A 27836-nucleotide genomic window follows, 5' to 3' on the forward strand; every position below is an offset into this window, starting at 1 on the left:
AATGGTACGACAACTCTTATAATAAATATGTCTACAATTAAGTATATACTTAAACAATTTTTTATTTATTTACGGGTAATGTTAATTACAAACCGAAAGGGACTTCCTTTGACTTTGACTGCAAAATGACACAAAATATTGTATATGTGTGTTTGTGTGCGTGTCTGTGTGTGTGTGTGTGAGAGAGAGAGAGAGAGTTTAATTAATTTTGACCAGTCAAACCTTCCAGGCTTAGCAGTCATAACAACTGGTTAAACCTTGGCATTACTATCTGTAACAAAGCTTAGTCAAAACCTAGTCATACAATATTTTGTAGCACTATTGTATTATATCAATGTTTTAAACTAATCTTGCAATTAACTAGATACATTACTTAATGATAAAAATAAATAATTCACCTAAATTGTTATTAAAATATTTTCCTAATAAAGCCTTAATATCTAATATTATATGATTGATAGAAATAATATTAACCTTGAGTTTTTTTTTTTTACTTTCTACTTGGGTTTTTTTTTTTTTTTTGCCGTCTTATTTTATTAACTTTTTTGGTTTGTTTGAGTGACATATGCTTTTGGATTGATTTGAACCCCATGTTCTTGCACTCATTTAGGCCCTACATCTATTAGGCCTTATTAATGTTTAGCCCAAGAAGTATGGGCAAGGAGGCCCTTGTGATTTTTTGTCGGCAAAGCCGAAAACAACTTTTCGTTAGTTTTTCTTTACCTCTTGAGCTATCAATATAAAAGATGAAGAATGCGATTGATAAAGAGACCTAACTTGTTCATCTATTCATTTTTTTTTTCCTTTCATTTCTATAAGTCCCTGAAAAAAGTAGACTTCTTTGTTCATATTCAAATGATTATTAGTGTAAGACTCAACGCTTTTAACTGATTTTTTTACTTGTTTTCATGACTCTATATATTAACCCTAATTTGCTCCCTCGTGAAAGGCCATGGGTTCAAGTCCTAACATCTATGTAGTGTATGTAAATTAATATATTATCGCATTTCTCAATAAAAAAGAATCCTAAATAAAAAAAAACCCTAATTCGCACCCAACAATCTCCAAAGGCCTTATTTTTTCCCAGTACTTGAAGCTGAAGGGACCTAAAGAAACTGAATGACGACATGGGATCCAAAAATACCCAAATAAAAAAGCAAAGTGAATATGCCTGAAAAGTGAAAGCATCACCATCATGATCATGATTTTGTTTATGACTAGGATTTTGAAATGACTCCAAATTCTGAGAACCTGGTTGCAGACTGCAGTGAGTGATATTTGCTTCTCTCACACTGTCACAGACTCAGTCTCTCTCCTCCACTTTTTTGTTTCTCCTTGACACTTCCCATAAAGAAGCAAAAAACACAGTTATGGTGGGGAATAAGTTCCAGATGAATATGAATATATATAATTGGTCCAAACTGAAAAGCAGTTGATTTTAAATAGAAATTAGCCTAATTAAGTGGTTTAGATTGGCAGGAACCTAAAACAAGCCATTAATAATATGTCCAAAATAATTGGACAGTGATTGAGTATGCACTAGCCAGTAGCTACCTACTCCGAGTAAAGCTTTATGCAGAATCAATGCACATGGACAAAGTGTAGGAGCAATAACTAATTAACTAGTATATTAATATTTAACCCTTTCCGGTATTCTTTCTTCTCCTTCATTCGAGAAGAATAAAATCTTCTGAGTTGTCAGTTACTGATTAAGCTAGTTGCTCCATTTGCTCTTCAAATCCAAAGGAAACTATATTTATATGAATATGAGTGCCTAACCCTGAGCCCTGCTATCCCTCCACCACTACTTTCAATCAGTGGCGGACTCAGAAATTTTTTAGCGGAGGTGCAAATTGATTAAGTATGAAAAATGGTTTTTCAGAATAATCATTTTCTCAAAATAATTTTTGGCGGCTTTTATTCCTTACACATCAAATAAGAAAATTTGATTTTATGGGATTTTAGTATGAAGTATATATTGACTTAATGAGCCATCATTTTTAGCCTAAATCGTATTTTGCACTAAAACCGATTTTTCATATTTTGATTTGGTAGGAATTTGATTTTCTAGTATTTTTATTTGAATCCAAATGGAGAGTACTTCCTTATTTACATTGTAAACTTAAATAAATGGAGTAATATAAAAATAAATTAAAGTAAAAGGACAAAGACATTTACTTAAATGTTGAAAATGGAAATAAGGTAATATGTACACCAGTTCAGCAAATGGGCAGTTTAAAGCACCTACAATGGTTTTTTCGACGAAGAAAAATGCAGCTGCACCTCCTTGCGCCTTAATGGATCCGCCTCTGCTTTCAATCTCAAATCATTTCTCATCGAATATGCGACATGCCATATTGGACGCCTGAGAAAACAAGCTACAACCATATGCATATAACTTTCTTTGTATGTCGAAACCAAAACATCTATCATTTCATCCATTGCAATTTGCATGCATGCATGTGACATGTTGCATGCAAAATAAAAACTCAAAACCATTGGAACTTACTTGGGAGGTGGGAATACAGTGGAACGTAAGCCTAGAGACTTGTCAGGCACACGACCACCACCACTCATTTTTTAGTAGTAATTTCTTATTACTTAGCAAAGCTATAGCTTAATTTAAAGTAATCTATGTTCCCATCAGTTATATGTTCTTAGCTACAAGATTCTCATTGCTATAAATATACATTTCTGCTAATCCTCAAGGAAATATTTTGTGGTCAATTATGTACGTATTGAATTTGTGTGTGTATATATATAGCGAGAGAGAAACGGATTTTGATCTTATCCATCACACTCGTATAATTAATTAAGAAATCAATTAAAACGATTAAAATCTTCTAAATTTCACAAAAAAAACCTATAAATTAAACAAGAATAACACGGTTGTATGAATCTTTATTTACTAACTAAATAAATACAAACTTATTGCATCGTTGTAATCTACGATTTCCAGCTAAATAATATTTGTTTTGTCAATAGTCAAATTTTACTTTAAAACCTTCCTTTATCATTCTTTTGAGAATTTCTATCTACAAACTCGTATGGTACACGACATAATTTTAACCATTAAATTTTGACGGATTAGATTACTTTTCCATTTTGAGTATAAACACGTGAGCCGTTGGATTTGATTGTATGTCATACCGATTCATAACTTGGACAAGTATTAGTTTAATCCTCTTTTTGGTATCTTTTTATTTTTGTTTAAACTCAAATGTCTTAGTACCAAAAAACAAATAAATCAAATATCCTAGCTTAAAAATAATAGTAAAATAATTTCTCAGTGTCTATTTATCTCTGCTTCTCTGCCCACAAGTTCGTGTGCAGGTATGAATGTATAAATAACCCCACCTCGCACAAGTTGTAGGCGGGTCCTTGTCTCTCCCCCGCCCGCGAGCTCTGCCTCAAAAACCAGAGGTTGAGGAAATTCTCGGACGTAGACGCGTACACAACAACAGGAAGAAGCATTACTAATATAACCCAAAAACCAAAAACAAAATGTTATGCTTCAGATCAAACCCATTGAAAATTTTCCTTCTTTTTGTTTCCTTCTTTTTCTTCATTTCTTTAACTTCCGGAAGCCCTGACCTTTTGAACATTATACGAACAACAGGTACTCATGTATGAAATGCCCCCTTTTATTTTTATTTTTCTATTTCCTATTTTATTTTTGGATGAAAATGCTGTTACTTTCGTGTTCATTGAGAAAATGGGTTGCTTGAATTTGGTTGGATGTGCAGCTGTAGAGGTAGCTGGTGAGAGAGAGCGTGTTGGGATCAATGGGGTGGCGACATGGCCATTGGACACACGGAGGTTTCTTGAAGAAAACACGACTGTCTTATTATTGGCTCAGCAGAGGACAAGCAGAAGAGACCCTCTTAATGGGTTTAACAGATACACAGGAGGCTGGAACATCAGCAATAAGCATTACTGGGCGGTCAGTTCTCTTATCTTAACCTTAATTTAATTTACTTTTGATTCATTGTCTTTTTTCTTTTTTGTTATTTGGGTTTCTCTCAATTTATGAATGAATGATCATGTTATTTGGGTTTATCAATTATGCTGTTTGATAATCAAGAATGAGGTCCGTGTTCTGGTTTCCTGTATGTATGTGGTTAACTTGTGAATTTCTGCATTTGGTTTGCGGATTTCCTGACTTACTGAAACTTTTTTTGATACATATAAGTAGGCCATGATCAGACCCAAAAAAAAAAATATAGGCCATGATGAACTTGCCAGTTTTTAAATTTTTTTGCGTTAATGATGTCCTTGTTGATTATATATATACATATTTTTTGTTGGGTTTGCTGATACTCTGGTTTCATATTCTTTCTTTCTCAAATCATGTTATTCTGTTTTTGACATTGTTAAGTTGAAGAAATGTATGGTCGATTATGTTGCTCAACGAATGCTTTTGATATAGATTGTTGATTTATGATGCAGTCTGTTGGTTTTACCGCGGCTCCCTTCTTTGTCACCGCTGGTTTATGGTTCCTGCTGTTTGGGATATGCTTGTGCCTTGTCTGTATATGTTACTGCTGCTGTCGAAAAGAGCATTATGGCTATTCTAGAATAGCATATGCTCTCTCTCTCATGATCCTTATCTTCTTCACCCTCATGGCAATGTAACTCTCTTTCTATCTCTTTCCTTCCTCATATCTACACTAAGACGCAACTTGCAGTGCAGATAAATTTCTAGCATTGAACTGATGATGCCTTTTTTAATTTTGATGCTTGTTTGTGTGGTGGGTTCTAGTGTCGGATGCATTGTGCTGTACACTGGTCAGGACAAGTTCCACAACAGTACATGCAGCATGCTGAGTTATGTAGTGGATCAGGCAGATACAACTGCTGAAAACCTCAGGAATGTGTCAGATTATCTTAGTGCAGCTAAGAAGATTGGACTTGACGCCATAGTTCTTCCGGCGGATATTCAGAAGAGTATGGATGACATTATGGGAACCATAAAAAATGTTGCCAATACTCTTTCTGATACAACTGAAAAGAATTCAAAGCGTATACAAGATGGCCTGGATATCATGTAATTAGATTCTTCTACAAGCTCTTGCAACTTCAAACTTGTGCTCACAATGCTAAATTTGGATAACGTGTATCTGTTGTTATGTTTTGCAGAAGAATGGCTCTCATTGTTCTTGCTGCTATTATGCTCTGTTTGGTCTTTATAGGATTTTGTAAGTTCTTTACTTTCTTTTGATTAGAGGTAGGAAGTTTGGAGATTTCACTTTTAGAATTATGCCTTATTAATCTTCTTCTCTTTTTTGTTTTTTGTTTTCCTTGGGGACTACTTTTTGCAGTATTTTCCATTTTTGGGCTGGAATTTCTTGTATACTGGTAAGTGATAAATACCTACCTACAGCTGTTTCCTGTTCAAATTTTAAGGCAGGTCTTTAAATTTTGGAATCTGTTCATTAACAAACACTTGGACATTTGATGCAGTTTGGTGATTATTGGGTGGATTCTTGTCACGGGAACAATCATTTTGTGTGGTATATTTCTCCTCGTCCATAAGTAAGCTCTCTTCACTTTCCTTAAGTGCAGCATTTAGATGTTAATTTCAGCCTGTCAAGCTTAGTCTTGGTTGTTACATATTTGTCTAGAAGCATAGAGCATCAATTCATTTTTCTATGTGCATTTGTGTATATAGTGTGTTTGCAGATGCATGTGTCTCCATGGATGAGTGGGTTCAGAAGCAACCCAAGGTTCATACAGCCTTAGAAGATGTACTGCCATGCGTGAACAAAGATTTAGCACAAGAGGTGTTTTTACGGACCAAGGATGCAACCTTATACACTGTGACAGTGCTCAACCGTGTCATCAACGACGTCGCAAATACTAATTCTCCGACCGTCGATGGTCCCTTGCATTTCAATCAGACTGGCCCACCATTACCCCCTCTCTGCAACCCCCTCTTGGATGATCGCTCCGATCGAAAGTGTATCCCTGGTGAGGTCGAACTGCAAAATGCCGGACAGGTACTTATATACGTACTAACAAACAAATATCAATGCCATTTTTCATGCTTGCTGCATTATTATATATTGCTTTGTTAAGTTGGGTTTGAAATTGAATTGTTGCAGGTATGGAAGAAGTATGTGTGTCAGGTTTCAGCCGCTGGTGTTTGTATAGGTCCTGGGCGGTTGACGCCAACCTATTATGAACAAATGTCAGCTTTCGCGAATGTGAGCTATGCTCTGTATCGTTACGGTCCCTTCTTTCTTAACCTCACAGACTGCACGTTTGTTAGGGACGCATTCTCGGACATAAGCAAACAACATTGTCCCGGTCTGCGAATCCACAGTGCTTGGATCTACATTGGGTTGTTTTTGGTTTCTGCAGCTGTAATGCTGTCCTTGATCTTCTGGGTTATCTATGCCCGCGAACGAAGACATCGTGTCTACACGAAAAAGATTTTGTCGTCGAGAGTTTGTGGAGAATCTGAGATGGAGTTAAGTCATCAGCCTCGGTCCTCCAGGTGCTCCTCCTCCTCCTCCAGGATGAGTTTCAAGACTCCAAGGACTTCAGTAGGGTTCCAGGACAAGGCGACATTTTAATCATAAACATTTTCTTCCATTTGCAACAACCAAAGCAAAGCAGAGCTTCCTTGTTATTGGGTAAAATGTGTTTTTTTGGTATTTTTGGTATTTTGGATGTATATCTCAGTGATTATTTTACCCTCAAGTTTTTGGTATCTCCTCCTCCTCCTGTGAAACTTGTTTGAGTAATTTTCTGCTTCACCACCGACTGTACATAAAATTCAATAGACCGACCCTCCCTTTTAAGGATAAAGGATTAGCTGCCTTCCAATCTCTATCAGTCAAATATCACTACAATAAACTGGGCAACCTTTAATCATCCAATCAAAATCAACGAGTACTGGTTCAATGTGAAAGAAATCTAGTCTAAAGGATGAGCATGTTGAAATAAAGGAATCAATTACAGATAATGTTGCAATCACTTAGCCAATTTCAATCAACATCAAAGAATGTTGTTTTGAGTGAAAGATGAAAATTGGCCAAATTTCCGTATGTCACAAGTCAACAGTAGAGGCTCATGATCAAAATAATAATGCGACTCCAATTTCTTTGGTAATATCTCATTTCCTGTCTCACACAATTTTTATATTATTTATTTTACATCCTTAATTTGATTGAAAACCCAACATTCATTGATTCTAAAGGCAAACTCATGTTTATCTTATCTTATTTTATTTTACAGCTAGCCATTCCATTGCCGCAAAGGTGTATCGTCTCTTAATTGCGTGCAATCCAAATGTTGTTGGAACGCTAAACCAATCAAAAAGAGCCCACACACTAAATGAAGGATATCATATCTTCTAATCTAATACAAAGTGAAAACAAACAAGTTTTTCACATGTCATATCATCTCGTGAGAAAATATTTACTTATGTGTTATGAAAATGACTTTTAGAAGTAAGTGTCGACAGACTAAAACGACGATAACTAATCTCAAATCTCTCTATGAAAGAAGAGCAATTCTCCCAATATTTGACCGACAAACCAATTTGATTAATTAGGTGTTTTATTACAGTATATAAATTAACTACAAGGTAAAAATACATGAACGTTTAATTTGAAAAGAAGGGTAAAAATGTACTATACCCGTCTAGAAGAATGCCATCAAGATTGAGGTAAACAATAATTGTTGTCCTTTATAGTTTCCAAACTCCTACTTATAAGTAACTTGGTGCAATTAGTTATCCATTTGAACGGTAAAACTGATTTGACATATAGACTCTTGTGCCCTTCCAATCCAAATGTCCTTGAAATATCATCATCATCATCATCATTTTGATCGAAGGAAGTTAGAGGGTGTGGGTGGGTATGAAGGAAAAGGTTACTAAGGTAAATTCGAAAAACCAGAAGAAGCTTATATAAAATCCCCCAACTCCAAACCAGCCATTAGTTTCATTTGAATCACCAAATTAAAAAAAAAAAAGGTAGTTAGCCTCTTCCCCCAACAAACCCCAACCTAATAGAAAATAGAAATTGTTAGTGGTTGAACTATTCCATGGCCTCAAAAACTGCAACCTGCATTTCAAAATCACACAACTCAAACCGCACATGTTTATGTTCACCCACCTCACATCCTGGATCTTTCAGGTGCAGTTTGCACAGAAATTCCAATAAGCAGCACCCCATTATCAGTAATCCTGCATTTGTTGTTAAACCAAATTCCATTAAGGGGTGCCTGCTCCTTCAGCTCATCAAGCCCTCCAGCCATGATCTTCAAAGGAGAAGAAAGTTCCAGCCCAGGCCTACCAGATTCTGTTTAATGAATAACACCAGAAATCAGCTTGCAGTTTCTTGATTTAATGAATGATCAAATATGTTTGTACAGTAGGAAAGGTAAAAATAAATAATATATTTTTTGTAATTGTTTCTCTGCTTTCTTCATACTTTTTTATCTCTGGAAAAATATATATATATATATATGATCCTGTTAAGATTTCTTACATGGGGAGTGATTTATTTGATTCCCTTTGCCAATAATGAACAAAGAAAAAGCAACAGTGGTGGTGGTTCTGCATATTTAATTTATTTTCCTTTGTCCCCCCTAACTTGAACATGCTAATTATTTATATAGATTACCATCAGTGTACTGTGTATGGCATTCCTTTGAAGGACATAATAACAAAAGCAATAATGGCATGATTTGATGCATCACACATGCGCTAATTTACTGATAACCTCAAAGCTCAGCTGAACAATCTTATTACATTAAAATAAATATAATAAATCTGAAGCATATGTACAACCCGACCTTAGCTCAGTTGGTAGAGCGGAGGACTGTAGTTGGAAAATCCATCAGATATCCTTAGGTCGCTGGTTCGAATCCGGCAGGTCGGAAATCTTTTTAATTTTTTGCATGTATTATTTATTCAACCTCCTCCAAAACGCACTAGCCGGTAAATAAAACACACCCAAAATTGATTAGGGCAACAAACAAGAACCTTCCAAACACCAACTTGCTTGAAGAAATTAGAAATGTTTATGAGGTCAAAAGCTCAGACAATTCAAATGCATGCTGCGCAGACTTGCAAACACCAACTTGCTTATGAGTTTGACCCTTGACCTGGGCTGGGACGAACCATCCAGTGCAGTGCAGTTCACATAATAACAGACTGGTCCATAGATTGTTTTTGCTTCCAAAACTAAACTTGGTGCGACCCACATCCCCCACCATGTGGGAGGACTTTTCGTCCAATATTCAATCATATTGGACATTAGGTTGCATTTTCAAACTCTTGGCAAACAAGATTTCCAGAAGAAAAGTAGTGACGTTCATTTTCAAACAACTCAACTCAACTGAAGCATGCAGTAACTATTGATTTGCAAGTAAAAATCATTTTTTCACTGAATTTTCTCAGTCTCAGTCTCAGTCTCAGTCTCAATGTCAATCTCAATCTCCGCCAAAGAAGGACCACGTCCAAAGTAGAGGCCCCAGTGTGTCATGTCAACTGGGTGCATTGGAAGCCCAATCAATTTAATTACTTGTGTTGTGTATGAAAAACAAAAGAGGAGGCTGCCAGCCAGCCATACAAGAAAAAGAAATGAAAGACTTTTACTTGTTTGTGCGCGGCTGTTGCTTTCAGAATCATATCTGCTTGTAGGAATAGTTTGTGGATAATTAAGGAACTCATCGACAGAATCAAAGCTGTTGTTTGATCAATATTTCCCATTAGATTTTTTTTACATTCTTATCTTTAATTTGTTAATTACTAGCATGGAAATATCTAATTTGGCCATAATAATAATATCAGGGTTTGAAAAATAAATATAATTATACGCGTTGGCAGCCGATTCTAGAGTAGTTGAACGTGAATATAATACTTGTCAATGAGATTGACAAGGGAGAGGGGAAAGGAAAACTATATTAAAGAAGGTGATAGACTTGGAATGCTTGAAATGCTTGACCCAAAACTTGGACTTTCTCTTCTCAGCGGTCATCTTGCTAGTCTTTTCTTTCTAAATCCTGAGGTTTTACATTTATGAGATAATTAACGGAAATTAAGAAAGTTCAATGTGGGGGGAGGCTAATTAATAGCCCAAGATTCCATGATTTATTCTACCGCCCCTGATTTTTTGTTTGAATTTTCTCTGCTATGATATATTGACTTGTTTTTTCCACATGTCATCTCAATTATATTTCATCTAAGGGCTTCAAAAATAACACCTTCTACGCAAAATAAATGAAAAGTAATACAATTAAGCTTTCTCTTCTCAGCGGTCATCTTACTCGTCTTTTCTTTCTAAATCCTGAGGTTTTACATTTATGAGATAATTAACAAAAATTAAGAAAGTTCAATGTGGGGGGAGGCTAATTAATAGCCCAAGATTCCATGATTTATTCTACCGCCCCAATTTTCTGTTTGAATTTTCTCTGCTATGATATATTGACTTGTTTTTTTCACATGTCATCTCAATTATATTTCATCTAAGGACTTCAAAACTAACGCCCATTACGTAAAATAAATGAAAAGTAATAAAATTAAGCTTCTTTTTAATTTGAACATGGGTTGCATTGCATCCTCAACAGAACCACCTATAACAAAAGATAATTTACTGCTTCATCGTGATTCGGTAAAAATAGGTGATCCAATGCCTGCTTATATACCAACCGAAAAAAGTGTTGTGCGAAAGCGTCAACCAACTGCGAGTGAAAAATAAATAACAACAGGCAGGAGAAAAAATTGAACAAAATAATCAACAAGAACAACACCAAGATTTATACTGGTTCGGCAATTGCCTACATCCAGTTTGGAGACGACGGAGTATTCCACTATAATCAATGAGAGAATACAATAGTGTTTAACCACTCAAAAAACCCAAGCCCCAAATATACCCAAGCTCACACACTCAAGAATATAAAGGGGATACAAATTGAGTACAATTTAGAGAGGGAAAAATAACCAACAGTAGCAACAAAAACTTAGTTGCCCAAACTATTATTTTTCTCTCTCCCAACTTCTTTCTTCTCTCATCAACTCTCGGTGCTTTCCGCTCTACCATTTTTCCCAAATGCATGTTCCCTTTTATAAGCCAAACATTTGCTCTTCAACCACCCAACGGCAAAAGCAAAACACACAAGTCAAAAGGTAAAAGTAAGCCATCAATGCTAGTCATTAATTTGTCTCCAATTTGTCTGCTAGCCGAAAGCACCGAAAGCAGTTTTGCTTTTGACTATTTTTGAGCCAATCAAGCCGAAAGCAGTTTTGCTTTTGACTATTTTTGAGCCAATCATCAACAAAAAGAAGAAGATAAAAATTGATTGCTGTTAGCTACTAGCCTAACCTAACAAAAATGAAGTACCAGATCTTGAAGATTGAAGCCTGGTACCAGCAATTTGTGGGGATCTCAAATCAAAGTCGGGCAGAAGCAAAAGTGACTCTGAGAATTACTTGGGTTTGCAAACAAAATCAATGAAGTGATGAGTTAGATGAGCATACAGAAAAAAGGAAAATTGAATGGTTACTTACTACCAACCTAGCTATATAAAACATGATGCAAAAGCTTCGACACAATTTGTCTCTCTTTCTAGTTCGTCCACAATAGTGTACATGATTAATTTATTTTCATAGAGAGAGGTTGGAGGAGTTGGATGATTTGCCACCCAACTAATTCCTAATTTTATGATTAAGATACTAATATGCGTATTGTGCTTATGAAGTTTCTAACCTAAATCCTCACGGGAACTCAACAAAATCAAAGTAATTAATTTTACTAATTTGGTGTCAGCCCGTGGTTTGCTAGGTATACCTACTAATTAAGTAATTGAATTAATGGCCCCATCCCCTGATGATCAGCAGGGTTTTCCACTGTTTCACTTGTATCCACAACCTGGTTAATAAATATGAGCAGATAACTTTGTTTGGGAAATTCTAAAGTTTGAAGTTCACCATCTACTTTCATATTTTTTGTTTTTTGTCTCTCTTTTTTAAATAAATATTTTGTTGGAGATATGATTCCAGTAAAGAGACGTGCAACAACTTCAACTACCCATTTGAGAATCTTAATCTTTAATTTGGATGTGCATAGTGCATGCATATTGTAAACCTCCTGCCATCTTTTGTTCTTACGTATACTCATCTGGATGTTTGCACAATAATAATACTTGGATGTCATTATAAAGAAAGAGGAAAGTATGATGTTCGCACGATAATAATGCTTGGATTTCATTGTAAAGAAAGAGGAAAGTATGATGTTTGCATGATAATAATGTTTGGATGTCATTGTAAAGAAAGAGAAAAGCATGGAGGAGTAGTAGAAAATACAAGACGTCCGCACGATAATAATATCCGGACGTCCACATAGGAGAATTTCTGAACTTACAAATAGATGGTAATTGCTAGCTGCCAAAATATCAAAATCAGTTTACAAAGATGTAATTGCGTTGTTTTTTTTAGCTTTATTCTCTTCCTTTTTCTGATCATATATATTTTTTAACATTTCTTCTATACTCAATAATCCGCCTATGGAAGATAATATATTTAAATAAAAGAAAAAGAAAAAGAAGAAAGTGAAAAAGAGGAAAGAAAACGAAGACCAAATGAATAGTACTTGTCATTGGTAGTGTCTTTTCCTTTGGGGCCAAGAAAACAAATTAATGTGATTTAGATGAAAAAAGAAAAGTTTATAAAGAAGATGTATATCAATATAATTTTAGGAAGTATTTTCTGATGTCGACAAGCAAATTTTGTTATAAAAAAAAGAAGAAATAGATGGTAATTATATAGCAATTAGTAACTAATTATATTATGATATAGAAAAGACTACCTCTTTTTCTGCATGCACTGTGTATTATGTTCCAGAAGTCTTGCGTGCCTAAAACGTTTTCCTATTTGCATTATTTGATTCCCATTTTGTCATATATTTTGGGTTGAGACGGTTCTATTCCATTATGTCGACATATTGACACGACTTTGTCAAACATCGCATTTGGGCGCTCACACCTTTATTAGATTAGAAGCATTATGTGAGCTACGTGTACTTTTCTTTTATATATTTATTTTTTATGTTTGCAAATATAAAATGAAATTGACAATCTTTTAAACTGAATTATTTAGAATCAATAATGGGCAACGTGTCTAGCCCAGTTTTAAAATAAAGGTAAACTGGAAGTTTTTAGTTCGAATTCCCATAATATTATAATTGGATGTCTGTGTGAAATTCTTGTCATATGTAATTATATCACTTATACTCAACAATAAAAAGAATCAATAATGAGGTTTTAATTTGAAATTTAATTAATTAAATAGAAAAATACGTATGTGAAAAGAGAATATCATTATTTTACTATCATTAATGCGTGTCGGAGTGGTTTGGGTGTAAGCATATTAGCAAACACCGCACCCGTTTTGACGATTTGTGAGGACGAGAGAATTATAGGCAAGTGGAACAATTCTGAGAGAAGCACGTGTCCCCCACCTCAATGCAAGTGTGCCACATACACTTGCAGGGTCCCCAGATTGATTCCATATCTCGGAAAAATCAAAGACATCACATGAATGGTCATCTAAAATAAAAGTCTGGTAGATCTGAAACACATTAAAAAAAGAATATGGATTCCATTCCTGTTATAATTTTTGTTTCAAGAAGAATCAACCTAATTGCTAAAATAGAAATGCATGCTACCTTCTTAATGTTGGTGCTTCATATTTTTATGTGTAAACTCAATCCCATTCATTGCACAAAGGATTACAATCCTTAGTGGTTTGAAGCAACTTTTAATTGGACAAAGAACTACAATCATTATGCAATTCACTTATTGGTGTAGTGGTTTCGAGCAATTATTTTTATAAAAAAAAAATCTAAATTCGAATTATAGTATTCGTATAATATATATATAAATTTAATATATTATCGCATCTTTTAATAAAAAAGATATTACAACCATTACATACATATCATTAAAGAATAATATTTGTTATTTTTACATACCCTTACCTAATATATGCCTCGAGTGAAAACAGCTTATCTCCCTCCTCCTCCTCCTCTTCCGTATTAGACAAAACTAATTAATTATGGCATAATTTATATTTAAAAATAAAACGAAATTAACAAAACAAGGGGCTGAGGAGAGAGAGAAATTGGTAGCGTACGTACGTGGAATTTAAGAGGCGATTGTGTGTGTGCGCGTGTCAAAACGGAAGTACGTGGGAGAAGGGTCGCTTGACTACTTTGAAACGCTGTCAGATAAAACAGTCTGCTTTTTTATTTTTATTTAATTGCTCTTCTGCGTGACTTCGTCTCTGCGGGCTGCACTGCCCATAGCTTGGCGTCGAAACCGTTGGTCCCAAACTGCAAAATCTTAACCTCGCCCCTAGTTTACTATACTCTCTAACCAACCCCCCAACTGTTGCTCTGGTTAGGTTAAATGTTGCTTAGATGCCCATAACTTTTCCATAATTAGTTTTTCTGTAATTACAATTAGGCAGGTACTTTGTATTTTTTATCACAGCCTTTTAAGCCACAAATTTCTTCAATTTATTTAATCAAATCCAAATTCATCTCTCATATGATTAATTATTCTCCAAAAAAAAAAAAAATGTACAAATACTGTCGATTACTATCTTTCTAATTATAATTAGGGAAGGCATTTGGAGGAAATCCTAGCTTTTATGGTCAAAACACAATTTAATTGCAATAAATAATACGCGTGGCAGTCGTAGTACCCACAACATAAATAAGCAAAAATCTAGGGGTACGAAAGAAAACCGAATAAATAAATATCGCGGGACCTGAGCCATTTTCTCCTTCCCTCATTCACTATAAATACATAGCTCGAGTGAAGCTAGGTTTGCCGAATTGGGCAGCGAAACGCAGCTTACACAAAAAGAAAAGAAAAAAAAAACCCTCCCTCTCTTTCTCTCTCTTTCAGTCTCCAATCTTCTCTCTCTAAAATCTCAACCTGATCAACATACATGGCAGCAGCAAGTTCTAGAAGATCATCGTGCGGGCCAGTCATCCGCTCGGCTTCACCGGCTGGAAGATTCCACAACACTCAGTATTCGTCCTCCTCAGCCTTCGCCTCCTCCACTTCCAGCTTCTCTTCCCGCTCCTCCAGTTTTTTCCAGCGCGCCGCCTCTCCCACGCGCCTCAACCTCGCCAGCTCCTCACCCTCCGCCCAGTCCGTACGCTTCTCCCTTGACCGCCCCATCTCCCCGAGCCGCTCCATCTCTGTCACTCCACATGGCAACGGCAACCACCACAACGCCGTGAAGAGCCGTCAGATCAGCAACCAGAAGCGCACCTGTATGTGTTCCCCTACGAATCACCCCGGTTCGTTCCGTTGCAGCCTCCACAAGAACTTCGGCTCCCACGTGACCGCTTCGGCACCCTACTCGCAGAACCGCCTCAACGCTCGGAGATCGGCGATGACGAACTCGCTCGTGAGAATCGGCGGCGTCGAAGGCGATCTGGTGCGGCGCGCTTTGTCCGCTTTGATTCGCCCCTCTTCCCACAGCCAAAGGAGAAGAGCCGATTTCCGGCCCAGGCCCAGCCGGCTCTCCACCATGTCCAAGTCACACGAGTAATTGGAAAAATTAATTTTGAAATTAAAATCGAAACTTGAGTCCTTTAGATCCTGAGCTATTCTTGCACATCCTTTGAGATCTTCCGGCGAGGTGAGGCCGCGATCGGCGGCGATCAAGTGTCAGGATCCGGTGAAAGTGAGTGATCTGACCGATTGGTGACCGAAGTGCTACAGCTAGGGGAATATGTTGATATGAATCGATATGAATGGATACGATACCTAGCTATGATTCTGTATATATAAGTACGCATATATTTGTATGAGTGGCGCGCCTTTGTTGGCTGCTCCAAGCTTTCTGGGACCTTATTAAACTTCCATATAAGCATAAATTTAGCAGGCAAAATTAAATTCGAAGCAAGCAGATTTCATTACTTGGCTTGGGTTTGGTAATTGGCACTACTAGTTAGTTGAGCCCATTTCTTCAACTTCTCCGGGTTGGTTTTCCGTTAGCCATTCAATCAGCAGCGTGTGCGTTCTCCGTTCCGTTAGTTTTGACGTGTTCCGTTATCCGTTTTGCCGTGACGGTAGGCGTATACGTATCATCATCCGTCTTGTCTGGTATATTGTGGGTTGACCGTATGTTCCTTCCGTTTACCCCGTACCAGGTCCTGGATTCATAGGGCTATCGGAGGTTGGTTTGTTTATGAATTAATTGTTTCGTTTTTCATTCTTTCATTAATTGTTCTTTTTATTTTCTTTTTGTTTCAGGTATGTAAATCTCAGTGGAATTCGCACCGATTGGATTGGACTGCAATTTATTTGAGAAATCGGGGCTAGAAAATGCCACTTGGATGACCTTTGGAGGGAAGGATTATTGGACTAAAACGAATCTAATGAATGCTCTTTCTAAAATTAATGAACAGTACAATTAACTTAAATTAGAAAAGAAAAAAAGAATAAAGTTGGGGATTTGTTCATGATGATGAGCAGCTGGTGCCGGGCACCTGAGGGTAGCATGTGATGTGAAGCAACAAAGGAACAGAAGTTTAAAAATTGCTATAATGATCAGTCAGTCCATAATTATGGACGATGACGATGAACCAGTCCCTTTTCTTTTCTTTTTAAAGATGCCAAAATGATTATTGCTCAACACACATTTTTTAGAATTGTTTGGAATCAAATCGGTTGAACTTATAAATTTTGATTCTTCTTCTTTTTTTTTTTCTCTCTCTTTTGTTATTTGGGAATATTAAAAAGTGAAGGGTGACGGAATTAATTAGTATGGGGAAGTCGATGTGCGAGACGACTGGACCTAAACAAGTTGGGTTGCAATTGGATTAATTAAAGCAACATTTGCCCAAAATGAAGGGGCCCATAGCCTAAAGGAGTACAGCTGCTTAAAATTCAAGTTCAACTGTGTATGTGTATCATCCCATTCATCCATCTTCATCCAATTCAAGAACAATAGAAAAAAAGGTACTTTAGCGGTCCCCACCCAGAGAAAAACTTTATGCAATGAGGATGACATTTTTTAATATTCCCGGTCAATGTTATTTTGGTTTGTGTGTGTGGAAGATAAGGTTTTGAAAAAGAAGCCAAGCATAAATAGTCATGGGCATGGGTGCGCAGGGATGGAAAAGGAAGGGATTTGATTTGACATAGCTAGGGGAGCTGGTGTTTATGTTTATGTATTTTGTTTGGGCAGTGTCTTTTAGTGCTGAGACAAACGTTGAAACTTGGTTTATCCGTTTAGCAAAATGGAAATGAATTTAGCTTGAACTCAATTATATAAGTAGCATTCAGTCACATCACATCCACAAGTACAAGGGGCCTTTGTAAATAGTATTTTAGTTTTGCTAGTTGTGTTACTTTATATAGCACTGCTTGTTTATTTTTAGCGGCTGCACCTGCATTATGCATATGTAGCACACTAGACATTACGTGTCAGATTCCAACCCTAATCTTTTTGAATATGAAAGTGGTGCAATGCAGAGCAAAATGAGTTTCCCATCAAAGGATCGACAGGGGAAGAAAGTGAAGTTGGAATGGGAATGCATGTTGTATTGTATTGTGCATGCAACTCGCAACCAAATTGGAAGAGGAAGTGGGTGGGGCCCAGGAGTATTGTTCGGGTTCGGGTAATGACAAAGCCCGTCACGCCAGCGCCATGGTGCATGTACCATCCACGTGGGGGTGTTGGAGGGGTGACGATGGATTATGGATGGTGATCCTATTCCTTTCTGTTTGTTACATTTGTTTGTTTGTTTGTTATGGCTAGTCTGCAAAATTCAAAGTGGTAGGCAGCATATAAGGATAAGGGCCATAAGGCCACATCACATCACAGATTCACACAGCCCAGTGCCCGGTGCCCGGTGCCCAGTGCCCACCCATACATTACGCAAAATATTTTCGGTTATCAACTTTTGTAGCGTAGGACTTGCAGTTGAGTTATTTAGCAGCTAGCCTTTTGGGATTGTAATTGTAGCATAGATTTATAATGTAGAAAACCCTTTACTAATCTTCTGTGTTTGTTTGTTGGTAACTTGGTTTGGTACGTGTATATCTTGAGAGAGAGAGAGAGAGAGAGAGAGAGAGAGAGAGAGAATGTTGCTCTCGCCCGCGCGCAAGAAGAGGATCCTGTTGGTAATATATAAATATATTCACAACAGAAACAGCTGTATTACTTATTGTATTTGATTTATACTAGTGGGGTGGGGCCTCTGCCTCTGCCTCTGCGCAAATATCTTTGGTTATCGTAACGTTATTTTCTTGAAAGGTAAGTTTGGACCCAAATAAAGAAGAAGATATATAACTGGATAAGCTTGATGACATGACATGATGACACGATGCCCATTCACTTTTTAGACTTGGACTGGCTTGTATTAACTTTTTATTCTATGTTTGTTTTACTTGGTAGTTTGTACTAATTTTAAGTGGGATTACTAGTACTGGTTCCATCAAAAACACCTCATTAGGTGGTGTTAGTGAAGTTCGCGTAGAAAGGGGGAACAAATAGTCCCTCGTTATCGTTGAGCGCTGCAACCGTTCCAAACCTCCCACCATCACAGCCAGAACAAAAATAACTAGCAGAAAGAAGATGCATATCATATTCTTGTATGTATACCATCATGCTTCTTCATCAAATTTCTGGGAAACAACAAAAATGTGACTAGAAACCCAACAAAAATGTGACAAAAAAAAATAATTATGCTTAATTTTTGTAAAAAATAAAACTTAGTTATAGTCCAAGCATACATCAAATGTATGACAAATGTAATTTAGTTTAAACCAAGCCAAGCCAAGCAACAACAATCCTTAAGCATAATCTATGCTAAGACAATCCTGTGTAACAAATGAGGCCTCTGCTCTTTAGAGTATTTGTTTGTTGGAGTTCAAATATACTTTTATTTTTCTATTTTTCATTAAATGTTAGGCTCGAATTTAAATTTGATCACCAAAATTTTAATATTATAACCTCAGTGACCAAAAATGTAATTACCCTATAAAGAAAGAAAGAAAGAAGACTTAGATGGACTGACCTAAATTCCATGGACAATCAAAATTTAGCTGGATCGCATTATAACATGTGGGGCATTCATTCATTCGAGTGGTTCCTTTATATTGATGAGTTCATGGATCATGATGAGGCCACAGCCTCACCCACCTCCTTTAACAGCAGCTGGGCCTTTTCTTAACGGGCTCAAATAGAGAGAGAGTGATGAAGCCCTTCCTAAAACAGCGTTACCCATTCGCAGCAACCAAACCAGAAAGAAGCCCATTCCCCCAATAATATGTTGGCTTTCCAGGAAAAGGGAAATGTTAGTGTACAAGAAGTATAATAAAGGAAAGGAGGACTTGTAGCCTAAGTTTGGAGGATGTGAGTGAGCCCTCTCTCTGCTGTTCTCTTGTCAGTCACCTTCTTCTTTGGAGAAAAAAAAGGGATCCAGGCTCTGTCTGTCTGTCTGTCTGTCTGCCATATCAATGAATCATATAAATAAAGGCAACGTGCGCTCAAATTCAAAGAATGTGCTCTCTCTCTCTCTCTCTCTGTGCATTCTTTCTTCTTTAATTAATTTGGAAGGAAAGAACTTGGAACTTGGAACTCGGAACTCGGAAGCAAGCAGAAGAACCAACCAGACAGACTGATGATCCATGGGCCACCCACATTTCTTTTTAATTAACTGAAACTTTTGTAACAATCACACTCTCCTAATATATATAATCATCCTATGACTTGTTCTTCTGAATCATATGCCATGCAGTCCAAGTTACTTGTGACATTTGCACAACAATTGGATTCTTTTATCTTAGCGAAACCCTATCACTTATTTTCCAACTGAAAAGACTAACTTGCCCTTCTTTATAACCACCCCCAAAATAAATTTATTTATTTATTTATGTTGGAAAAGATATTGTATTGAATGTCAAGGGATAATATCTACAACCCAATTGTTGTTACGATAAAAAACAAGAGCAGAATTCTAGTTAAAAAATCTGCATCCTGTATAAAACCACAGGTGTAAGTTGGATTGGAAAATCCGATTCCGACCGATTCCGGTCTGATTTTTTCCAAAAAAATCCGACTCCGATAAATCCGATATCCGAAAATGCCAAAATCCGAAAATTCCGATAAATGCCGAACATTCCGAAATTCCGATCCGAAAAATTCCGAAGTTCTCCGAATCCATTCCGATCCGATTTTTCCAATTTTTTCCGAAAAATTCCGAGTTTCTAAGTATAATTGCATTATTTTTAGTTTATAGGTCTTATATATGTTTCATTTCTTATTTGTTAAGTTTTAGTACCCACATACAAATATTTGTACATACTAAATATAGGCTTGACCAAAAAAAAAAAAAAAAAAAACTAAACATAGTAGTATGTAACTTTAAGACTATATATATATATTTGGCAAATATGCTTGATTTAATATAACAAAAAGGTGCATGTGTGTGCTTGTTATATCCATATGTACTATGTACATATATGGTAAATGTAGGAAGTATTATACTATTTCATTTTATATTTATGTATGTATTTTTAAAATTATAAACTATCTTCAATTAAACTTTTAATTATAAAATCATTTTATACATGAAACACCACATATAATGTGCGTATATTAATTGGAGCTTTAACAATTGTAGTATTTCAACCTGAAAATTGTAGTATTACAATTGTCTAGAGCATGATTAACGTCTAACACTCTTTATACATGTTCATGACCCACTAGAATCTAAAACCAATGTGATAGTCACTCGGCTATAACTTGAGTCTTGAGCATCAATTGATGAATGTGAATCCATCTTTAGCATGGAATCAAAAAAATTTGATTCACATGAACAAAATATAAATATATAATATGTAGGACAAATTACTTTGATTAATAATCAATATACTATATAGATTGTTGTATATAAAATAATAGATTGTTATATATATATATAAGGTGAATTCAAACATGCTATAACTTTCAAAATAAGCTATGCCTTGGGCAATTATAATAGGTTCCAAGGATAATCAGAAAGAGGAGGTCCAAGGCAATTATAACTTTAAAAAAAAACCATCTGCGTTTTTTTTCCAATCCTACATTGAATTGAAGTGACGAAAAAAAGAAGGAAACATTTCTAAATTTTAAAACTCATTCTTTGATTTTCTTTCTTTCTTAATTAAAGGTTTTCATTCCATCTCAATACCAAAAAAGTAATGAATTTGTGCAGAAACAGAAAGATAAATGATAAAGAAAAAATCTGGATGGTGTGGGGTATTGCAACAAGGGAAGAGAGCTCCAATGAGGATTCAATGGAGAACATATACATCGGATAAATGATTTAGTGCAAACCCAGAAAAATAAAAATGCAAGAGAAGAAACAGTAGAGATAAAGAATTGAAGAATGATTTCTTTTTTGGTTGGAGAAGTGTTTTTGTTTTTTTTCCTAACGGGATCCGTACATATTGTTCCATATCTGAAGAGTTTTAATTTTAAGTAAGAAAGAAAATGAAGGTTGGCATTCATGGATTAGAAAGGAAGAAAAAGAAGAGAGAGGAGAAGTGATGGATGAGTAACCAAGTAGAAATCAAGAAAAGAGTGGAGAGAGAAGTTGCACTCCCATTTCTTCTTGGAGTCCCATATCGACTGCAAGAATAAACTTCAGGTGTTTAGTCCTTTATAAATATCTTCAAACTCAGTCATTTTGTGTAGGAACTTGAAAGTACAACCTATTTGGGCCTGTAAAGTTCCTGTTGGACTAGTTGTTAAACCCCTAAGCTGGGTTTTCTTGATTAAAGTTTAGTTGAGATTTTTACAAAATGCTAGTTTGGGCATTTAAATCTCTTAAATTTTTCTTTTGTCAAGAGTTAAGGGCTCAACTCGTGAATCGGAATGATCGGCTCCTAACACACGTGGCCTGCTAGGAGCAAAGCACAGCCATGCTTTTCCCGAGCACCGGCTCAGTTTGTTTACTTTTGGACAACAGGAAATGAAATGACTCACCGAGTAGGGCTCACAAATCAGGTGACACGGCCCTAGCTAGCTCCTACTCCTTGTCACGCGCCAAGACCCGTTCGTCTCCTCTGCGTCAGAGAGGAGAGAGGAGGGATCAGAGACAGACACAGGGCGATGCTTTGCTGCTCTGCTTCATGCTTGATCCTCCTCGGCCACAGTTGCCAATTTGGCTTCATTCTTTTTTCGTTATAATTATCTAATAACTATACACAAATAAATATTAAAAAATAAAATAAAATTTCACATACAAGGAAAGGAAGAGAAAGAGAGAAATCAATAGACCAAAACCGAAGGAAAGTCCCAAATGCCAAACGCCAACGCCAAGTCATTGGTTCATCTTTCTTTCTACAACAAACCCAGATAATCGATTCAGACCACTGCCCTGCCCACATATCTCCTCTTAAGAGCAACAACACAAACTTTAATTAGCAGCTTCTTCTTCTTCTTCTTCTTCTTCTTCTTCTTCTTGTCTGAGCTGAGTTTTCTAGCAGCTTCCATCCATGGTGACCGTTAAAGCAGGGACCAGACCGCCATGGGTGGGATTGGGAGCAGCAGTTTGGGTCCAAATAGCAGCAGGCAATGCCTACACTTTTCCACTTTACTCTCACTCGCTGAAATCGGTTCTGGGTTTCAACCAGCGACAGCTGACCATGCTTGGTGTGGCCAATGACATAGGTGAAAATGTTGGTCTCATTCCAGGTATTGCATCCAACAAGCTCCCGCCTTGGGTCATTCTTCTGATTGGCGCTCTCGCTTGCTTCTCTGGTTATGGTGTCCTCTGGCTTGTTGTCAGCCGCACACTTCACCCTCTGCCCTACTGGTTGGTATGTTTTTTCTTTCTCTCTTTCAATCCTTTTGCTCATCTGATTGCTTGGAAATATGGCTTAATGGGTTCATTTTTTCAGTGATTATCATGTACGATTTAGTGATGTTTGAATTTGACTTTGATAGAGCGACTTTTGCTTCCAGATTGTTTTCGTTTTGAGACACTACTAGGAATTTCCTCTTCTCTGAAAAATGAAAAAACAGTTATGAAGTTCACCACCCAGAGTGGAATATTCTCGTTACAAATTACAATTCGATGGTTATCCACTTGTGATATGTTAAATTGGAACTAGTTCCAAAGATTATTAGCTTTCTTTATGGGTTTGATGATGTTATTATTAACATGCTTTCCTGTTAAACTGTTAATTCTTTCTAAAACTTTTGAACGAATTGGTTGATAAAAATTGGTGTGCTTGCATTTGATCTGACCTTGCGGGGCTGCTTGGTTAATGCCATTCCATTAAAGAAACTCAGATTCATTGGTAAATTGCAAGCAGCTTTCTTTTGGCCATTCTTTTTTGTCTTTTTTTGGGAGATTTGATTATCCAATTAAATGATTGTGGATGGATATGATTTATCTGCAAATACAGAAACTTTCTAAGAATTAAGAATTAAGATTATAAATTCTAACTTGAATTTTCTTTGGTAATGCAGTTATGGATTGCCCTTTGTGTTGCCACTAATAGTAATGCTTGGTTTACCACGGCTGTGCTTGTAACCAATATGAGAAACTTCCCTCTTAGTCGTGGCATGGTTGCTGGTATTCTAAAAGGTTATGGGGGTCTCAGCGCAGCTGTATTTACAGAAATTTACAGCGTTCTGCTTCGTAATTCATCTTCTAATCTTCTACTCTTCCTTGTACTTGGGATTCCAATTCTATGTTTCATCATGATGTATTTCGTTAGGCCTTGTACTCCAGCTTCTAGTCAAGACCCTGCAGAGCGTGGCCACTTTCTTTTCATCCAAGTTGCAAGCGTTGTGCTTGGGTTATATGTTCTCACAACTACGGTATTGGATGATGTCCTTACCTTAAGTGCTACAGTTACCAACACTTTTGTTGTCATAATGGTTCTGCTTCTCATGGCCCCACTTGCAATTCCTGTAAAAATGACATTGTATCCCACCAGAGCCAGCAAATCAGGGACGCTTGGTCAAACAGTTGGGTCTTCTGATAGTTTGAACCATGCGGAAGGCTTGGATAATGGAGAAGGCAATGCAGACAAAACAGAACCACTGCTGAAACCATCTCCATCAACAACAAGCCTGGCAAGTGAAGGTGATGATTCATCTGATGTAGCTATGCTTCTTGCAGAGGGTGAGGGGGCAGTGAAGAGAAAGAGAAGGCCCAAAAGAGGGGAGGATTTCAAGTTTAGTGAAGCTGTGGTCAAGGCTGACTTCTGGCTCCTATTCGTGGTTTATTTTGTAGGGGTTGGTTCTGGGGTAACTGTTCTCAATAATCTAGCCCAAATAGGGATTGCACAAGGATTTCGTGATACCACAATCTTGCTGTCTCTCTTCAGCTTTGGCAATTTTGTGGGACGTCTTGGTGGAGGAGTTGTTTCTGAACATTTTGTCAGGTCAGTAAACATTTATCCCTTATGGCTAATCTTCAGGTAAGTGTGTGTTAGCACATCATTCTTGATCCAAACCAATTATCCACTGTAAACTAAGGGATAAGAGAAGTACTGTTGTTGAAATGTTTGTGATTTGAGTAATTTGATATTTGCGAGACCCTCAAGAATATGAAACAGACCGGCAATGAGGCAAACTCAGTTATTAATGCAGTCAATGTAGTCAGCTATTAATTCAGAACTCTCAATTCAACCTTGTAATTTGTCCCCAAAAACAGACAGTTGAACTTTTCTTTTAGATAGAACTTCTATAGATATATAGTGAAGTTCAAAATAATAAAGCAGACTCTGCTAATTGTCCTCTCCGTGAAATTAGCTATGCTACATGAATATGCTTGAGGTTTTATGTTGTTCCAACATCCAAATGGAGGTCCTTTTGATTTAGAGAAACTTCTCTTTGCAGGTCAAAAACAATCCCTCGGACAGTTTGGATGACATGCACTCAAATTATAATGATTGGTACATATCTGCTGTTTGCTTCTGCCATCAGTGGAACCCTTTATGCTGCAACTGCATTACTTGGAATCTGCTATGGAGTCCAATTTTCTATCATGATCCCAACAGTCTCGGAACTCTTTGGATTGAGGCATTTTGGCATATTCTACAATTTCATGTCATTAGGGAATCCTCTAGGCGCATTTCTTTTTTCAGGTCTCCTAGCAGGGTACGTATATGATAATGAAGCAGCGAAGCAGCATGGGAGTAGTAATATCTATGGGACAAATGTCTCCTGCTTGGGTCCAAATTGCTTTAGGCTGACCTTCCTTGTTCTGGCAGCTGTCTGTGGCGTGGGTACCATCTTGAGCATTGTTCTGTCTATAAGGATAAAGCCTGTTTACCAAATGCTTTATGCTGGGGGTTCCTTCAGGGTACCGCAAAGTACAAACCATTAAGAACAATGTGTGGTGAGTGGAAGTTCAACTGTCCAAGGAGCCATCCTATATACTCCTTGAAGGTCTCGCGCATATTGGTAGAACTGTTGGAGATCTCGAAACGCCCATCAATGGAGTCCATGTTTGGGCACCAATAGGATCTACGCATGCCAAGGCTCGAGCTTATTTGTACTTTTGTTGGTTACAATACTAATATGCAATATTTCAGGTGCTGTATACAAAGCTGCAGTTTGAGACTTATTATAGCTCTTGAGTGCCTCCTATGAACTACATGGTAGGTACTGAGCAGTAAATTAGATAAGAAAGTTGTGGCATTTACTTACTTCAACGTCAAATGCGTCAAGAGTCGATGTTGTGTCCTTCTCGGTGAAGTTATCATATAATTATCAACAGCACTCTGCCCTCCGGCATCAGTGAAGACTACGATACCTATAAGGGGTTCCTTTGGCATCATGAGGACATGTATGATGTCGCTCAGGGATGATTACGAAATTCAGTTATAGGTTTCAATAATTGTTTGGATTGAATGAATTTAGCTGCTTGGTTGGAAGTGGATGATGGATAGATATGACAGTTAAATATGTTGTAGTGTTTAATATTTTGTTGGGTGGCAATTATTCTCCATGTGTTGTTGAAGTCGACTAGTTAATGCAAAAGTATAAATCTCATCGATGCAAAACAAGAGTCTGTCTGAATCATGGAAGTTTGCTGTAAAGCTAGTCCCGATTGCAATCAAATGCCATTAAGTTCACTGATTGATAGATGATAGGAACTCAACCCAGAATTTGCCCCAATGAAGGCATACATACATGGCTGAAGTGAAGAAAACTACAAATAAACAACATTGGACAAATCAACCAGTAAATATATTTAGGGCTTTCTTTCCCATCTGAAGATAAATGAGAGTACCTCATACTGAGGAAATAATCCACGAACTTTAACGAACACACCGAAAAAGGGTCNAGTCCAGGCCACTCTGTCTGAACATGCGTCTTTTCCTTTTTCACATGAACAAAAATGGTTGCAAATACTAGGAGTGCAGAGAGAAACTATCAAGTGGGTTTCATATCCTGAAACAGTGCAGTCCAAAGTGAATGATCATCGTAATCAACATCGTCAACCCTTTCCTTCTCATATGGAGTGCAAAAATTTGGGCTCACAACAAGTCTTCCATCCAGAGGACCAGACAGCCTTGGACTTTTGTTTGAGACCATGAGCCTCTCATGTGTTCTTCCCTCCAAAGGCCCAGACAACTTGGGGCTCCTAGTAGTTTCAACCAACAGCCTCTCTGGTGCCCTTCCATTCACATCCGAAGGACCTCTAAGTCTTGGGCTTCTATGTGTATACATCAACCTCTCATGAACCTTCCCATCCAACGGCCCAGATAGCTTCAAGCTCCTATTATTATTATTATTATTATTATTATTATTGGCCATCAATCTCTCTTGGACTCTCCCATCCAAAGGTCCAGAAAGCGCCATGCTTCTAGTTTTGAACATTACCGGGTTCTCTTCCTTCACCTCCCCATTGACAGTGGCCTTGTGTTTCCTCAACAAAGCTCCTCTCCAATGGTCTTGATACCTAGCTGCCCCCTCACCCGCATCCTTAAGAGACAGGTCCTCGTGAAAAACCCACTTGTTAAAGTACTTGCTGAAGCACTTCTTGGTTCTGATAAGCGCCCAGCTTAGCGTTGAAAGCGACCTTGGGTGGCCTCCTAATCCACTCCTCTCCTTCTTGGCAAGCTTGAGTATTTCTAGCCTGTGTTTGGCCACAGAAATCCCCATGCTCTGCAGAAACTCATGGTCGAAGTAACTCACGTCCTCGAATTGCAGCTCGTTGCGAGAGAAGGCGAGGCCATACTCGTAGATAAGCGATGGATCAAGACCTGTTTTTGACAGCCATGAGAACCAGTCCATCATATAAAAGTGATGTTATGTTATGTGATGCAAAATTTATATATGTGAGGTGAGGTTGTGGTTTGGAGACATACAAATACTATTATANGAAGAAGGGAGGAAGGAGATGATAAGGGAAGGGAAGTGAAAACGGATAACCCCAATTAATTAATGTGGTGGGTAAGTTGCTATTCATTTTGGAAGTTAATGATGGGGGCCTCCTCCCTCCCTTCCTCCCTCTAATTTCTCTCTGTGGAAAATTTGGATGGTTGTTGGAGACTGATTGTGACATTAGCAATATCCTGGAAGTTGGAGCATCGACACTTGAAACGACCTCGTGACCTAAAGATCCCAAATGAGTTTCTTTCACTGAACAGGTTAAAAGTTTGAGTTAAGAGACAAAGCTTACGCAGCAAAGAGTAAATGTTGCCAAAATACAACAGAAGAGAAGAGAGTTTGAATGTGACAGTGGGCAGGTAAATACTAAATGATTGGTAATAAATTAGGGACCCAAAATTAAGGGAGCAGTTAGCATATTAAATTCAATAACCTACTGCACCTTTGCCTT

General features: G+C 37.2%; 4 protein-coding genes and 1 non-coding gene across 6 annotated transcripts; 4 read left to right on the forward strand and 1 right to left on the reverse strand.

Annotated features, from left to right (window-relative positions):
• Nucleotides 1-3342: 3342 nt before the first annotated feature.
• LOC117636041 lies at nt 3343-6736 on the forward strand. Its single transcript, XM_034370469.1, has 9 exons — nt 3343-3619; nt 3747-3943; nt 4450-4631; nt 4763-5047; nt 5140-5198; nt 5322-5358; nt 5464-5535; nt 5672-5999; nt 6105-6736. The coding sequence occupies exons 1-9, from the start codon at nt 3505-3507 to the stop codon at nt 6576-6578; spliced, it is 1749 nt and encodes a 582-aa protein (XP_034226360.1). The 5' UTR covers nt 3343-3504; the 3' UTR covers nt 6579-6736.
• Nucleotides 6737-8803: 2067 nt separating this feature from the next.
• On the forward strand, nt 8804-8894 carry TRNAY-GUA. Its single transcript is given in 2 exon segments — nt 8804-8840; nt 8859-8894. It is a non-coding gene; the product is annotated as a tRNA-Tyr (tRNA).
• Nucleotides 8895-14776: 5882 nt separating this feature from the next.
• Nucleotides 14777-16622, forward strand: LOC117634327. Of its 2 annotated transcripts, none has more exons than XM_034368392.1 (2): nt 14777-16210; nt 16288-16622. In XM_034368392.1, exon 1 carries the CDS (start codon nt 14969-14971, stop codon nt 15578-15580), a length of 612 nt encoding a protein of 203 aa, XP_034224283.1. In that variant the 5' UTR covers nt 14777-14968; the 3' UTR covers nt 15581-16210; nt 16288-16622. The 2 variants fall into 2 exon arrangements, with proteins under 2 accessions (XP_034224283.1, XP_034224284.1); XM_034368393.1 differs by having other exon boundaries at nt 14777-16184.
• A 5413-nt stretch (nt 16623-22035) lies between these two features.
• On the forward strand, nt 22036-26055 carry LOC117634093 (protein NUCLEAR FUSION DEFECTIVE 4-like). Its single transcript, XM_034368011.1, has 3 exons — nt 22036-22848; nt 23504-24426; nt 24884-26055. The coding sequence occupies exons 1-3, from the start codon at nt 22525-22527 to the stop codon at nt 25371-25373; spliced, it is 1737 nt and encodes a 578-aa protein (XP_034223902.1). The 5' UTR covers nt 22036-22524; the 3' UTR covers nt 25374-26055.
• Nucleotides 26056-26099: 44 nt separating this feature from the next.
• LOC117634094 lies at nt 26100-27436 on the reverse strand. The gene has a single exon (XM_034368013.1). The coding sequence runs from the start codon at nt 27290-27292 to the stop codon at nt 26426-26428; it is 867 nt and encodes a 288-aa protein (XP_034223904.1). The 5' UTR covers nt 27293-27436; the 3' UTR covers nt 26100-26425.
• Between the last annotated feature and the right edge of the window lie 400 nt (nt 27437-27836).

The sequence above is a fragment of the Prunus dulcis genome, chromosome 7 (assembly GCF_902201215.1).
Source record: "Prunus dulcis chromosome 7, ALMONDv2, whole genome shotgun sequence".
Taxonomy (NCBI): domain Eukaryota; kingdom Viridiplantae; phylum Streptophyta; class Magnoliopsida; order Rosales; family Rosaceae; genus Prunus; species Prunus dulcis.

What these genes read in the sequence shown, in the direction of transcription:
- LOC117634094 (XM_034368013.1), bottom strand. Translation starts at nt 27,292, where the DNA reads ATGATGGACTGGTTCTCATGGCTGTCAAAAACAGGTCTTGATCCATCG.
- LOC117634327 (XM_034368392.1), top strand. Translation starts at nt 14,969, where the DNA reads ATGGCAGCAGCAAGTTCTAGAAGATCATCGTGCGGGCCAGTCATCCGC.
- LOC117636041 (XM_034370469.1), top strand. Translation starts at nt 3,505, where the DNA reads ATGTTATGCTTCAGATCAAACCCATTGAAAATTTTCCTTCTTTTTGTT. An exon ending in CTGGAATTTCTTGTATACTG is followed by an intron (nt 5,359 to 5,463) that starts GTAAGTGATAAA and finishes CATTTGATGCAG; the next exon opens with TTTGGTGATTATTGGGTGGA. An exon ending in AACTGCAAAATGCCGGACAG is followed by an intron (nt 6,000 to 6,104) that starts GTACTTATATAC and finishes GAATTGTTGCAG; the next exon opens with GTATGGAAGAAGTATGTGTG.
- LOC117634093 (XM_034368011.1), top strand. Translation starts at nt 22,525, where the DNA reads ATGGTGACCGTTAAAGCAGGGACCAGACCGCCATGGGTGGGATTGGGA. An exon ending in ACCCTCTGCCCTACTGGTTG is followed by an intron (nt 22,849 to 23,503) that starts GTATGTTTTTTC and finishes TTGGTAATGCAG; the next exon opens with TTATGGATTGCCCTTTGTGT. An exon ending in GTTTCTGAACATTTTGTCAG is followed by an intron (nt 24,427 to 24,883) that starts GTCAGTAAACAT and finishes TTCTCTTTGCAG; the next exon opens with GTCAAAAACAATCCCTCGGA.